This window comes from Sander lucioperca, chromosome 12 (assembly GCF_008315115.2).
Source record: "Sander lucioperca isolate FBNREF2018 chromosome 12, SLUC_FBN_1.2, whole genome shotgun sequence".
Taxonomy (NCBI): Eukaryota; Metazoa; Chordata; class Actinopteri; order Perciformes; family Percidae; genus Sander; species Sander lucioperca.
The window spans coordinates 31,507,220-31,521,036 of record NC_050184.1 but is presented as its reverse complement, the minus strand read 5'-3'; the positions used below and the strand labels follow the sequence as shown (position 1 = coordinate 31,521,036).

At 44.1% G+C, this 13,817-nt stretch overlaps 1 protein-coding gene across 2 annotated transcripts in view; it reads left to right on the top strand.

The window, feature by feature from the left end:
• The window catches only part of iqsec2b (IQ motif and Sec7 domain ArfGEF 2b), a 30,032-nt gene extending 16,993 nt beyond the window's left edge, over positions 1 to 13,039 (top strand). The window contains exons 2-14 of one of the 2 annotated variants that reach the window (XM_031290360.2): positions 3,244 to 3,541; positions 3,703 to 4,020; positions 4,324 to 5,378; positions 5,495 to 5,656; positions 6,023 to 6,145; positions 6,249 to 6,415; positions 7,722 to 7,846; positions 7,943 to 8,068; positions 8,183 to 8,282; positions 8,380 to 8,541; positions 8,707 to 8,898; positions 9,104 to 9,153; positions 9,471 to 13,039. In XM_031290360.2, the coding sequence (XP_031146220.2) occupies positions 3,244 to 3,541; positions 3,703 to 4,020; positions 4,324 to 5,378; positions 5,495 to 5,656; positions 6,023 to 6,145; positions 6,249 to 6,415; positions 7,722 to 7,846; positions 7,943 to 8,068; positions 8,183 to 8,282; positions 8,380 to 8,541; positions 8,707 to 8,898; positions 9,104 to 9,153; positions 9,471 to 10,652 (4,060 nt within the window). In that variant the 3' untranslated portion in view covers positions 10,653 to 13,039. Of the gene's footprint in view, positions 1 to 3,243; positions 3,542 to 3,702; positions 4,021 to 4,323; positions 5,379 to 5,494; positions 5,657 to 6,022; positions 6,146 to 6,248; positions 6,416 to 7,721; positions 7,862 to 7,942; positions 8,069 to 8,182; positions 8,283 to 8,379; positions 8,542 to 8,706; positions 8,899 to 9,103; positions 9,154 to 9,470 lie in introns of both variants that reach the window. The other variant, XM_031290359.2, reaches the window with a different exon arrangement.
• The last annotated feature ends 778 nt before the right edge of the window (positions 13,040 to 13,817 follow it).

The following is a 13,817-nucleotide window of genomic DNA, read 5'->3' as shown; positions in this document are numbered from 1 at the left end:
ATCAATATTATATGAGCGAGGGACAGGAGGCAGGGGACTGCAGTTGACATTTTACTTCATTGCGCAAACCCCCATTCACTTTTCATTTTCTCTCACTGGAGCTCTTGTCAATTTTTGCCCACGTCTTTTATTCTCATAACACTATCAGCGATCACTTTCCTGTTTATTATTTTCCAACCATCTGTTTCAGCTCCAATTAAATGGTTGGAGGTAGTGAAACTCTGGGCTGGTCTTTATGAGGGAGCCTCGAGAGAGAACCTCTCTTTGGCACTGTAACAGGAATACAGGCTTTCTTACATAAGTAATGAGGTGCAGATGCCAGCTGCGATATGACCACACTCATGTTTTATACAACAAACTTTTTACTTGTGTATGTCATCCTCACCTTGTCTCTCACTGCATATTACCGCCTGGCTCTCGCTGCGGGCAAAACCAAATGATAGTCTTGTTTAATGCATGCACACGTGAAGGCGGTTTGCAAGGCCTCGCACAGGGGAAGACGACAAAAATCAATGCTGAAACAGAATTGATTTTTTATTTAAAATACTTCACCAAACTTGAAGAGTTTTAATTGGCATTCCTCAACTTGAAAATCTTCCTCCTGAAGCTCAAAAGAAGAAATTCAAATCTGTGACATATGCACAGATCTTGCTGCGTATAGACTGCGGAGATGAAAACCACGGTGGATACTGTCAAATAACGCATACAGTTGATTTCTTTGGTGTCAGCTGCAGAAAATCTCCATCTTGTCTGAAGTATTTAGATTTTCCTTCTTCATGAGATGTGAACAGATGACAGCTGAAGTTTATAACGATTATTATGGAGGTTTAAAATCAATCCAAGGGACAGCTGAGAATATTCAGAGACAAATTAATGAGAGTGACTCCCTAATGTCGTGTTGCATGTATTTTAGGTTTCTGTCACTCAGTTAAATGAAAATGCCATCTGCTCCTGCTGATGTACACAGCAGGAAGTTACAGTGAAGCTGAGTCCCTGCTTATGTCTACCTGTTGGCACTATGCAGAGGCACTCATGTGGCTAGTTTCCATTCCTTAAAAGGAGCAGTTTTAAGCAGCTCTGAAGAAGACCAAACTTTCTATTCATACAGTTTAGACAATGGCTAAATGGGTACTAAAAGTAAATGATTAATTCAGGATTCCATTTTTAATAAACTAACATGTTGAGACAATGCTGTATTTGCATGGTTCACTGCGCAGATATATTCTGTTATTCTATTCTTTTTCAAGATGACTATTATGCAGACTGTCATTCACAACCTGTGGAGCATCTTCAACACCCACATCAATGGTGATAACAGTCAATACATTGCCATAGCAACTACGCTTCTCATCCTAACAACTGCCTCACCGCCCACAACGGTCCCACAGCAACCGTCACCAAGCAACCCCCTCCCGCTTCTCAGTTTCTCTATTTAAGGAGCAGAGGAGGAATGATAAATGATGCCGCAAAGAGAGGGAAAAAAAACACTTTTCAAGATGAGATTGGAGTTGATTGAACAACTTGTTGCTCATAATTAATTTGCTCAAAATAGAAACAAAGCACAGCTTGTTAATGTTGTGATGAATTCCATGTAAACAGAAATATGTGGAGATGCTGTTGAATATTTACAACTTAGCTTAGCTGCGGTGATATGTGTTTTCCTGTAGATGTCAGACTTGTGTCTATTTATCAGTTGGCTTTTGCATGACTCTTGTGTTATGCAACGTAATGGAGTTGTCCTCAGCGTTGCTGTTGGACTCAGCGATAATTTAGCAAGTGTTGCTTGAAAGCACAGGATGTCCTGCTGTAAGGCTGCATTGTACAACGTTTCCCCTTCTGTCCACTCCAAAGATTCTCTTAGAGTTTTAGTATAGGAACTGACATGTAGTGTGTTTCAGCAACACCTACAAGATCCAAACTAACAAATGAAAATACCTACAAGTCATTTCCTTGTTCCCTGAGAAGCCTTTTCCTTCTTGTCCTGTTTTTACCAACTAAACACCAACACAGGAAGTGTCTGCAATCCAGTGGAACAGTGAGAACACAATGAGGGAGGGAGGAGGACATTAGCTGACCCACTCAAAGCAAAAATGGTTACAGTCAACAAGGCACCATTTCAGTCCCTTTTGTCATCTGCATTAATGTGTGATATAGAGCCTAAACTATGCAAAAGGTAGAAACCACATAAGCAATTCAAGATTTGCATTTTGATCTGATTTCATGTGCTGAATGTAATGCTTCCACACATCCCTGACCCCTGGCTCTTCACTAACTCTCTGCCTGGTTATGGAACTGCTGACAGAAGGGGGTGTGGCTAACACAAAGAGGAAATGTAGGCAGGAGAATGTGACTGTAGATGTTCTCCCAAACACAGACTGACTTATTGACTTGGGGTGGATTTTGTCTGGGCAAACGTGCGCAACAGGACACTGGAGGATCTTTGGACTTACTTGAACCCTGATAAGTTGTGTGGTTTTTGTTTTGCTGACTGCAAATAGGATTGTTTCCATTTGAATCCAGCTAAACTTTGTTGGTGATTTGGTTGCAAATCTTAGCTGCTTGCTTTTACTTTTGTGTAACGGACTTGAGTGAGAGGGAGGAGATGTGCTTTGTCATGTGTTTTGTCTCACGATATCTCACGGTGTGCTGAAGTGCCTGTTTTACACCTGCTACTAACATAACAACCTGGTCTTTCCTGTCAGTATGGTGTCGCTCGTACGCGGCAGTGGAGGAGTGTGTTTCAGTGGTTGATGCTTCCTCAAAATGTGCTATCACTGTTGTGTTTGTCAGACAATGATACACTGAGAGCAAGACGGAGACTGAAAGAGGGAGCAAGAAAGTTAGAAGCAGACAAAGGCATTGCATAAACACTAGTAGGCTTGGCTAAATGTAGTAGTATATTAACTCATCCTTGTGACTCAATAAAGGAAGGAGATATAGGGTAGAGATCTTTTTGTCTATTGCATCATCATCTCACAATGTAGATAAGGAATGTTGTCAGATCTCAGGCTTTGCAATTGGAATTAACAAGTGATATAAGTTCACCATGAGTTCCACTAAGAGATGGTTAACTCCTCGCCGCTCTAAACTTTACACGTAAGTCCTTTTATGTAAGCTCTTCATTACTATTCCACATAATTTAGTGACGCTGTCTATATTTTGCACTTAACACACTTCAAAGTGTTTTGTGTAATATTTTGTCAGTGAATTATTCTAAAAGCTTCTGCTCATTCTCTCCTGTAGTGTGGAGGGGGATTCCCAGTGTCCAGAGACGGGCACCCACAAAGACAGCTCATTCAGCCAGACATCTTACCTGCGCGGCTCAGAGCGCTACACTGACAGCAGCACCAGCAGCGCACCCTCCGCATCCAGGGACCCTTCGTGCGTGTCGGCCTCCAGTTCAGCCAGCTTGGCCTGGGCACTGCGAACTCGCCACCAACCTGCGAGTCTGGCCCTCCGCAAGCAAGAGGAAGAGGAGAACAAGAGATGCAAGGCGCTTTCAGACAGCTATGAACTCTCAACCGATCTGCAGGATAAGAAGGTATCAATGCTGAGGATACTGTTGTCAGATAACTTGTGTTGCAAATGTTTGTGTTCTTTGGTGTTTCCTAGAAGCCACGGGCACTAGCAAACATTATGTAGGTGATGGATTCCTTTCATTAATCTGTCTTCTTTGTTCTTCTTTTTCCCACTTTTTGCCAGGTGGAGATGCTGGAGAGAAAGTACGGTGGCTCCTTTGTAAGTCGCAGAGCAGCTAGGACCATTCAGACGGCTTTCAGACAGTATCGCATGAACAAGAACTTTGAGCGCCTCAGAAGCTCGGCATCGGAGAGCCGCATGACACGCCGCATCATCCTGTCCAACATGAGACTGCAGTATTCCTTTGATGAGCGACAGCCTCAGCAGCAGGCCCAGACACAGACGAACTTCACCCACAATGTGGCCATAGGGCCTCCTCATTCCCCCATCCCAGAACGCCCAGGAGACTACACCCACTTAGAGGACTCCTTCTCCAAACAGGTAATGGTGTTCATTTATTTATATTACTCTTTATGACATGAAAGTATCAAAGGTCTTTACAGTGACCGGAAGAAACACTCAAAGAAGATTAGTAAAACTTTAACAACTCGTCAATCAACTAGACAAAGCAAAACTAAAAGACATATCTGATCTTGTCTGGTTTACCACAGCCTTAGACCCTCAAAGCATGCTGTAGACATTGAATTTTATGTTTAAGATCTGTAACAAATTTACTATAATAACAACTTCTACTTTCTGACAAGAGGGATGCTGAACTCCTACCCCACTTTGTGTTCCCTCCAGGTCAAGTCCCTAGCTGACTCCATAGACGACGCCCTTACCTGCCGCGCGGGTCGCGATGACTCCCAGGAGGGCAGCAGGGAGGGAGGAGGGATTAGTGAAGACTTTGGGGAGTGTGTGTGGAGCAGCAGCAGCAACCCCTCCTCCCAAAGAGGTTTGGGAGAACGAGCCAGGGGAGCTGGGGGAGGACTCAGTATGCATGGCGACAGTACCGCCACCTCGTACAGTGATGTCACCCTTTACATGGATGATGGCATTCCGTCATCCCCACTGTCCCTAGATCGGGCACCCAGCAGCACAGACACAGAGTACTGGGGCCCCGGTGGTGGTGTCGGAGGGCGCGAGGACAGCAGGGATACTGAGGGAGGGGGCAGCAGTAACAGTCGGCGCAGCACCCCGTGTACCGAGTGCAGGGACTACCGTCTAAGGGGTGCACATCTGCCTCTCCTCACTATTGAGCCGCCCAGTGACAGCTCAGTGGACACGAGTGACCGCTCAGATCGTGGCTCTCTGAGCAGACAGCTGGTCTATGAGCAGGAGCCTGGGGTAGGGGCTGGCTCCCCTCAGGGAACCCTAAAACACTCCCCCAACACAGGCACCCGCCCTACCTCCACAGCAGCGGCCCAGGGTCAGACCCGGGCCCCTGGCCGACCCATACCCACACACATCCCTCATCAGGTGGCTGCACTCCACCACCATCACCACCACCCTATCCACCACCATCAGTACCCTGACACGCCGTCGTCATCGTCCTCCCCCCAGCAGCCCCCCACCACCCCTCTGTCCTCCTCCTCCTCCACAGCTCTGCCCCCTGGTGGTCTGGAGCAGCCGTGCTGCTCGGACGGAGACAACGACTCACTCAATTCCACCACCAACTCCAACGAGACAGTCAACTGCAGCTCCGGCTCCTCGTCTCAGGACAGCCTGCGGGAGCCTCTGCCACCTCTGGGAAAGCAGACCTACCAGAGAGAAAGCCGCCATAGCTGGGACTCGCCGCCCTTCAACAGTGACGTGGTGCAGAGACGCCAGTACCGCATAGGTCTCAACCTCTTCAACAAGTAAGATGCTTGTAGTATAAAATATACAGAAGTGCCAATGAGAGACCATTTTTATGGTGATCATACAATTAAACTGGTGAAGTTGTAGTGAGAAAGTTCTTTTTCGTTGACTATAGGAAGCCAGAGAAAGGGATCCAGTACCTGATAGAGAGAGGTTTTGTATCGGACACTCCAGTTGGGATTGCTCGCTTCATCCTGGAGAGGAAGGGCCTCAGCAGGCAGATGATTGGAGAGTTCCTGGGAAACCGACAGAAACAATTCAACAAAGATGTTTTAGAGTGAGTATGGGAATAGAAAGCACAGAAGAGGTCATGAGCAGGGTTTTCGTTTTAGAAGGACAGTTGTCATAGATCAGAAAATGTAAGACAAACATTTAAAAAAGATCCAGTTGAATGAACTGTATATCTGTATCTTCAGAAGGGAGAAACACTTAAAGTTAGTTCAAACTCAGATCAGCACGAGTGCACACCACATTTCAGCTCACATATTAGAAGTCTGAATGGATGCAACCTTGAGGTAAACCCAATCCCATCCCCACACACACAGACATGGTATGTAATAATATGTGACTTGGAGAATGTTACTGAGTTTCCAGGTGTGCGGTAGGAGAGGTTAGACTGTGACCTCTGCTGTGTGTGTTTCAGCTGTGTGGTGGATGAGATGGACTTCTCAGGAATGGACCTGGATGACGCTCTCAGGAAGTTCCAGGCTCAGATTAAAGTTCAAGGAGAAGCCCAAAAAGTGGAGCGGCTCATAGAGGCTTTTAGGTTTGTATGTTTTGGATGAGGGTTAGGGTTAGGGTCAGCTATGGCTGCAATGTAAATGTTTGAATATGTTGTTTCAAACATGTTGTTTCTGTCCCTTATGCAGTCAGAGATACTGTGTGTGTAATCCAACGCTGATTCGGCAGTTCCAGAACCCGGACACAATCTTCATCTTGGCCTTTGCCATCATCCTCCTCAACACAGATATGTACAGTCCCAACATCAAAGCTGAGAGGAAGATGAAACTAGAGGATTTCATCAAGAATTTGAGAGGTGCGGACAGAACAGAAAAGACACATACCCTTGATACACAACACATATTAGGCAGTAAAAGTAGTTAATGATGTCTTTCCAACATGTTGTCTTTATGGACACTATGAGCAACAACTGGACAAAACATTTTAAAACATGTTGGTGTGCATTAGATTAGTAAAAAGGAGTGTTTGAAGTCCAACAGAAATTAAATTGCATTATTTGTCTGTTACAGCATACATATCATAGAAACCAAAAGGGATTTTTGTTTTTGTTTCATGATGGCGCCCTCTAGTTTTGCTACTACGTACTTACTATCTACGTAGATGGATACCTTATTTTGATAGAGCAAATTAACTCACACTGAGCAAGACAGCAGCCTGCCACACAACACAAGAGCCACAGCGTCAGAACAACAATCCCCATTAGTCTTACTGCTATGGTGTTGTTCTTATTTAACTTACAAACATGACCACACGTCTTCTCAACCCCTTTAGCTTGTTGAACGGCATCCGAACAAACATTAACTGTGGAAAAGTGCACTGTCAGTTTGCAGGCTAGATAGCTAAATAACGGCTCAGCAGCAGCACATTAAACCAGTGGTTCTTAAACTTTTTGCAATAATGTACCCGCTTCAAAATATTTTTTCAGTAGTATCCCCCTACCACTGCAAAACATTTTTGGTAGGGAAAAACAGCCTTTTTAAACAGGTACAAAAAAACACTTAAATGCTATTTAAAAAAAAAAATGTATTCATTATTAGAGTATTTTAGTAATTATGTATGACTGATATATATTTTTTAACATTTAAAAGAAATTTTACGTAGCCCCACGCGTACCCCCACTTGAGAAACACTGCATTAAACAACATGTTTGGTCTGATGTGGTCCTTATCTCTTTCATATCACATCAACATGCTGTCTGCCCATGACATGAAGGCTAAAGCGCAATATAGTTTACTTTGTCTCTTCTTTCATACAATGCTGAACAGACACAGACACCAATACGGCCCTCCAGCCTTCTAATGAGTATTTCTAATATTTCCCAAAAAAAACTTTTTCTTCCTTTTCATAATAAGAAACCATTAACAATACATTTAAAAACACTTTTTTTAAAACTAGAAACAGGGGTGACTAAATGTGATTTCAGTTGGACTTTGAGTGGTGTTTATTTTTTGTCAGCTTTGAAAAACTTGCTGCCTCTTGTGTGTGAAAGCGATACATGTCACAAGACTTTCTGCATCAGATACGCTGTATCATTTAGTGATTTATGCAGTTTTAATGAACATCATTTCCTAAAACCCTCCCTTTCCCTGTCTCCACCCAAGGCGTAGACAATGGTCAGGATATACCCAGGGACCTGCTAGTTGGGATCTACCAACGGATACAGAAATGGGAGCTACGGACCAATGATGACCACGTGTCCCAAGTGCAAGCAGTGGAGAGAGTCATTGTGGGCAAGAAGCCTGTGAGCAAAATACAGGACTTTGTAATATGTTGCCACTACTAGTTAAAAGTTTATTCATTTGTACTGTATTTGTCTGTATAGGTGCTGTCCCTTCCCCATCGTAGACTGGTGTGTTGCTGCCAGCTATATGAGGTCCCTGACCCCAACAGACCTCAGAGGACAGGAGTGCACCAACGAGAGGTCTTCCTCTTTAATGACCTTCTGGTGGTAAGACTCCCATTCATTACTTTTTAAGACATGGCAGACAATAAAATCTATTCCATTTAAAAGACCCTTTAAAAAAAATCCCATAAAAAAAATCCCATCTATCTGTCCCATCAGGTGACCAAAATCTTCCAGAAGAAGAAAACCTCAGTGACTTATAGTTTCAGACAATCTTTCCCTTTGGTTGAGATGCAAGTACACATGTTCCAGAACTCGTGTAAGAAGCCCTTTTTTCCTTTTCACGCTCTTAACTGCTCCTAATTAACCCTCTATGATTATTAAGTATTTTATTTCTCTCTTTTTGCATCTCTTAGACTACCCTCACGGTATCCGCCTGACCTCAGCAGTCCTAGGCGGAGAGATGAAGGTTCTCATTGTCTTTATGGCACCCAGTCAGCAAGACCGCACCCGCTTCGTTAGTGACCTCAGGGAGAGTATTGCTGAAGTGCAAGAGATGGAGAAATATAGAGTGGAATGTAAGTACCCCATCTACTGGCCATTACTGTGAACTATAACTTTAGTGGGTGGAATGATTGTACAGCTTTTAACAATGGCACATTTGATCAAGAAATGGAGTGCTGGTGGCACCAGGTCTCCCCCCTCATTTTAAATTCCCCTGTACCCTTTGTGTTAATTTACAGCGGAGTTGGAGAAACAGAAAGGTGTGATGCGGCCCAGCTTACTCACTGGAGGTGTGGTTGGAGGCGTAGGTGTGAAGAGCGATGTTGTGAATGGCACCATGGGAAGGACAAGTTTTGATGACAACTGCTCAGTGGGTGAGGGTCTCAAACGCACGGCACTCAGCTCATCTCTCAGGGACCTATCGGACACAGGTGAGAAAACAACGCCTCAGAGGCGGGGTTCAATTCCATTTCTTTCCAGTCAGCTGGGTTGAATTGGGTAGCACAGCTTTTACAATGATTTTGTTTTCTGTCTCTATTACTACATCACGTTCCTCTTCCACACTGACACACACATGTGAACAAACTTTCCGATCTTCCACTCTTTGCTAACCTGACTCTTCCTGGTGGGGTGCAGGGAAACGTGGTCGCAGGAACAGTGTTGGTTCTCTGGACAGTACCATGGAAGTAAGTCTCTAAAGACTAGATGTTGACCTGTTACCTTTAATAGACCTACATTTCCCCTTACTGGTGCTTCATCTTCGCGAGCACGCTCAGTGTGTGTACAGTGTACATATAGAGGGTGTGACCGTGTACATGCATGTGCGTGTTTCCACATGTACCTGTCCTTCCCTTTGCATGGCAGTGTGTGTTCATTCTTGCCCAAGCATGTCCTTCACCTCCAGATACAAATATGTCCTGTGTGCGGTGATGTACAGTAAGTGTGGCTTTAGTGCAATCCTTCAGTGATTTTTCTAAAACATGATGATGTTTTATCCTCCCAGGGCTCTATCATTAGCAGCCCACAGCCTCACCAGCGCTATCAAGTGCCAGGCGTGGTACCTGGCTGCTACACAACAGAAGACTTCCGGCCTCACCGCCCCATCCTGAGCCCCGGATCGGGGGTGGGGGGTGGGCCGGGGCAGCAACATACCACTGCTGGGACAGGAGTTGGGGGAGTCTCCAGCAGTGTAGAGAGAGCAGGAGCGGGGAGCGGCCCTGGGGGGAGCAGCAACAACAACAGCGGCTCCTTCCTGGGCTCCCTATTCGGCAGCAAGCGTGCCAAACCACCAGGGCCCCTTATTCCACCGGGGCCACCCTACCCCGCACCTGTACCCCCACCGACTACGGGAGGGCCCCCTCCTCACTCCCCTTCATCGCTGTGCCAGTTGGACGGGGGGCCTTCCAAGATCCAGGCGCTGCACGCACAGTACTGTCACATGGGCACCGTGCAGCCTCCACCACCTTACTACCATCACCATCGCTACCACGTCCAAACTGTCCCTCCTCCTTTGCAAGGGGTGCCCCCTCATACCATACAGAGAGGCCCGCTACCCTGTCGTCCACCGCTCGGCCCCCCACACGGCCAGCACCCGCAGCTGGCCCATCTCTCCCAGCTCTCCCAGCATGGGCTTCCGGGTCGTTACGCCAACATGGTGGTGGGATGTCCCCCCCCCCTTTCTCCTCTCTCCCAACATTCCCAGAACCCACAGTTCGCCCTGTACCATGCGCAGCCTACACACTCTATCAGAGGGGTCGGCGTCCCTGGTACCAAACTTCCACTAACCATGTCTCTCTCCCACCCGCACCCCCACGCACACTCCCAAACCCACCCCGGACACGTGCACACACCACACCCAGCCAGCCACTCAACCCACCAAACACATTTTATATTCGGCACTCTGCCCCACAACCTACCATCCGCCTCCATCAACGCGCATCACGCAGCAGCCGGCGGCCAGTATCTGCCCCAGTACCCTCCTCTTTCTTCTATCCCCCCTCCCCCACCACACTCCCCTTTACCCCCCCCTTTGTCCCCCCTTACCCCGCTTACACCTCTCTCCCCTCTCCCCCCCCAGCACCCCGGGCAGCCTCAGCAGGGGCCGCAGGTGACGGGGGCTGGAGCAACAGGTACAGGGGGCAGCTCGAAATCCAAACCTATCAACCGGATAAGTACCGTGGTGTGAGCAGGATGTGGGGCCCGAGGGGTCAGAGGTCCGATGATAAAGTGGAAGAGGTTGGCAGAGCTAGGTCTAGGACTAAGTCTGCCAGGACAGAAACCAACAGCAGCAGCGCTAGTGACAAGAAGAAACGCAGTTTGCTTCGTCTCTGTTACTTTCACCTCCGTTTCCCACATATGTAGGTGGAGATAAACAGCACAGCTAGAGTTAAATAGCATGTGCATACAGCTTTGAAACCTGCACACAGAAACAAACACATATGCACAGCCATATGAATAAACACTCCACACACAATATCAAAAAAGTCTATAGCCATATAATTTAAGATGAAACTAAATCTATATGTTGATATATTGCCTCAGTTTTAATTTGAAGTTTGAAGTCTAGTTGAAGTCTGTATGAGACTATTTACATGTACAGTACCAAGATGTGATAATATGACACTGGAAAAAAAAACGGAGACCATATTTATTCAGCTGCTAACATGGGGATGTAAATAATGACTAAACCATCAAATGCATTCCAGTGGAGTTTGGCATTAAAAATGGAAGAGAGTTGCAAAAAAATGTCCCTTGACTTTGCAATAATTTACTTGGCTTCATAATGTCTCTGTCCATTTTTGCAGGTTCCGCTTTGCTGACAGGCATCATTTTTTCTAAAGAAGACCTCAGATATGTTGCTTTGTCTTAAACTTCTAAAACCAGTGCACGGTTTCCTGACAGTCTTTTGCTTAATGGTCTTTTACATGTCAACAGGAGCCACCTGGCTTTCTAATGCATTCCTTGTTGGGTATGGGAAATTAATGATACAATCAATAATATATTTTGAATGTTTCTGAAGCTTCTTGCTGTTTTATCGATATTATAATATACCTGCTATGAGTATGATGAATATTGTAAGATAATTGTTTTGATCAATGATTAATTATATCAGCTGATGTTTGTACATGGTTATAGAGACTATATGCACATATAAATTCTCTCAGTTTGCCATAACCAATAGAGGGTGTTCCAATATGTGAAATCTGATTTATTCCGTAGTACCATGCTTTCTATTGAGTTCATCTTTTTAATAATTAGTATTATTGGTTGTGGAAAAATAATGAATGAGGTTTAGTTTTGTTCAAAATGATTTGAACACCAACAATATTCCTCCTTTATGTGTTGTTTGATGTGAGCAAACAGGGGCACATATTCTCAAGTGGGATGTCTAACAAAATTTGAACTTAAAGAATGGATCTGATTTAATGTTTCATTTTATATATATATATTTATATATTTATGAGGCTCCCAGTATTGGAAAAAAGCTTAAACATGGTTGTGGAAATTGAAAAGATTCCCTCATAATTATATAGGGCACCTGTGCTCACTTCCTCGCAGTCATCAGATTTAGTCATTGTATGTGTTTTCTATGTTTTCAAGAAGCACGCTTTTACATGAGGTTTTGTGGTTTTGCACACGTGATGTCTTAAGTCAGAAATGGCCTTCTAATCCTCCCTCTTCTGCCACTTTTAGAAGTCCCTTATTACATTTTCTGATGCCATGCCATGGCATCCTGCTGAGGGCTTCTTGTTCAAAAACATAACAAGAGTCAAGAATGTAAAATAGCCTACAGGTACACAATGTATTTCCCCTTTTTTTCTGTGGGCCTCGTGTAAGTGTTACCCCTTTTGCTACTGCAATTTTTGAGGATGTAATTGAGCGCTGATGTTGTTTACCTTCAGTGCCATTGATTACCAAGGGAAAACTACAAATATTCTGATTTAGGAGAGGATGAATGGGTGAGAACAAAGTAAAGAAGTCGATGTAACAAACTACAGACAGAGGTGGCGAAGTTTAACAAGATCTAAATCCTCAACAAAAGGATTTTAATGAGGTTTGGAGAGAGTCAAAAATCTCGGATGAAGATTTTATAAGTATATGTTGGCTAGCCTTTTCTTTTTATTGTGTCCTTTTTTGACTCTTCTTGCATGAATATATCTGCACTTATTGAATAGATTGTACTGTATAAATCAGAGTGTACATATAATACTATACATAGGCTTCTTATCATAACTATGGGATGAAATACTCCCATTCTGTATTCAGGTGCGTGCATGTGAGTGCCACTAAGTATGTACATATAAAAGATGGACAGGGATAGGAGATGTTGGCCATAGGAATGTTGACTTCTTTTTCTTTTCTTATTATTTCTGACTGAAGGTGAGAGAATGAGTTACCATTATATAAATTAAAAGCCTAAAAAAAGTTAATATGTCAGTGCACTTATTGATATCATTTAAATCTAATGATTTCAATTTTTTTCTTTGTGTATGTATTATGTGTACTGAAAGAATAGAGAATTGAGATGTGAATATTTATTGCTTCTGATAAATTAAAGTGTCCTTGCAGTGACGTGGTCTATGTGTACTTTTTATACATCTTAACATCTGCTTGCACCATTAAATTTCCCTAAACAACAAATGGTTTATAACATAACTACCTAGATAAAAAAAAAAAAGAGAATGACACATTAAAGATCTATGATGAGATGTAGGCTACTTTGCATATCAGCTCTTCACAGAAAAATAAGATGATAATAATATTGAGTGAGATTGCAAATGTAGCAAATACCAAAAAACTCCAGGAGACCTTACATTTATAAGGGGCTTCTTACCCTATAACCTCATCACAACATGCATGTGCCAATGGATAAAGGGTCATCTCACAGTAGGCTATTTATTTACTTTTTTGTTGTGTACAAAAAATTAAAGTTAATTAAAGCTGCAAGCAGTGATGAACAGGCCCTTGCACCACCCCGCATGTCGGGGGTGCTAGTGGGACGCTGGTTGTGTCAGACAATGTGCACATTAGTCAGACTATGAATTCTTTTTTGCAGTCTATGATCAGACTGTATGTCCTGCATGGAGTGTGTGGCATTATACATTGTGTATTATATATTGAAATGTGTACTACTTCCTGTGTCCATAAGTGTCTCTGACGAAAAAGAAACTGCTGAGTGCAATGATGCTTCTTACAAGATACTAAGACAAACGGTTCATGAATTATGAAAGGAGGGTGGCTAAAGTATAGGGGGCGGGGCAAACCATTACCAATAAAAAAAGAAACTCTGCTGAGTGCAATGATGCCTTCCACAAGTGTCTAAAACAAAGAATTCCTGAGTTATGAACGC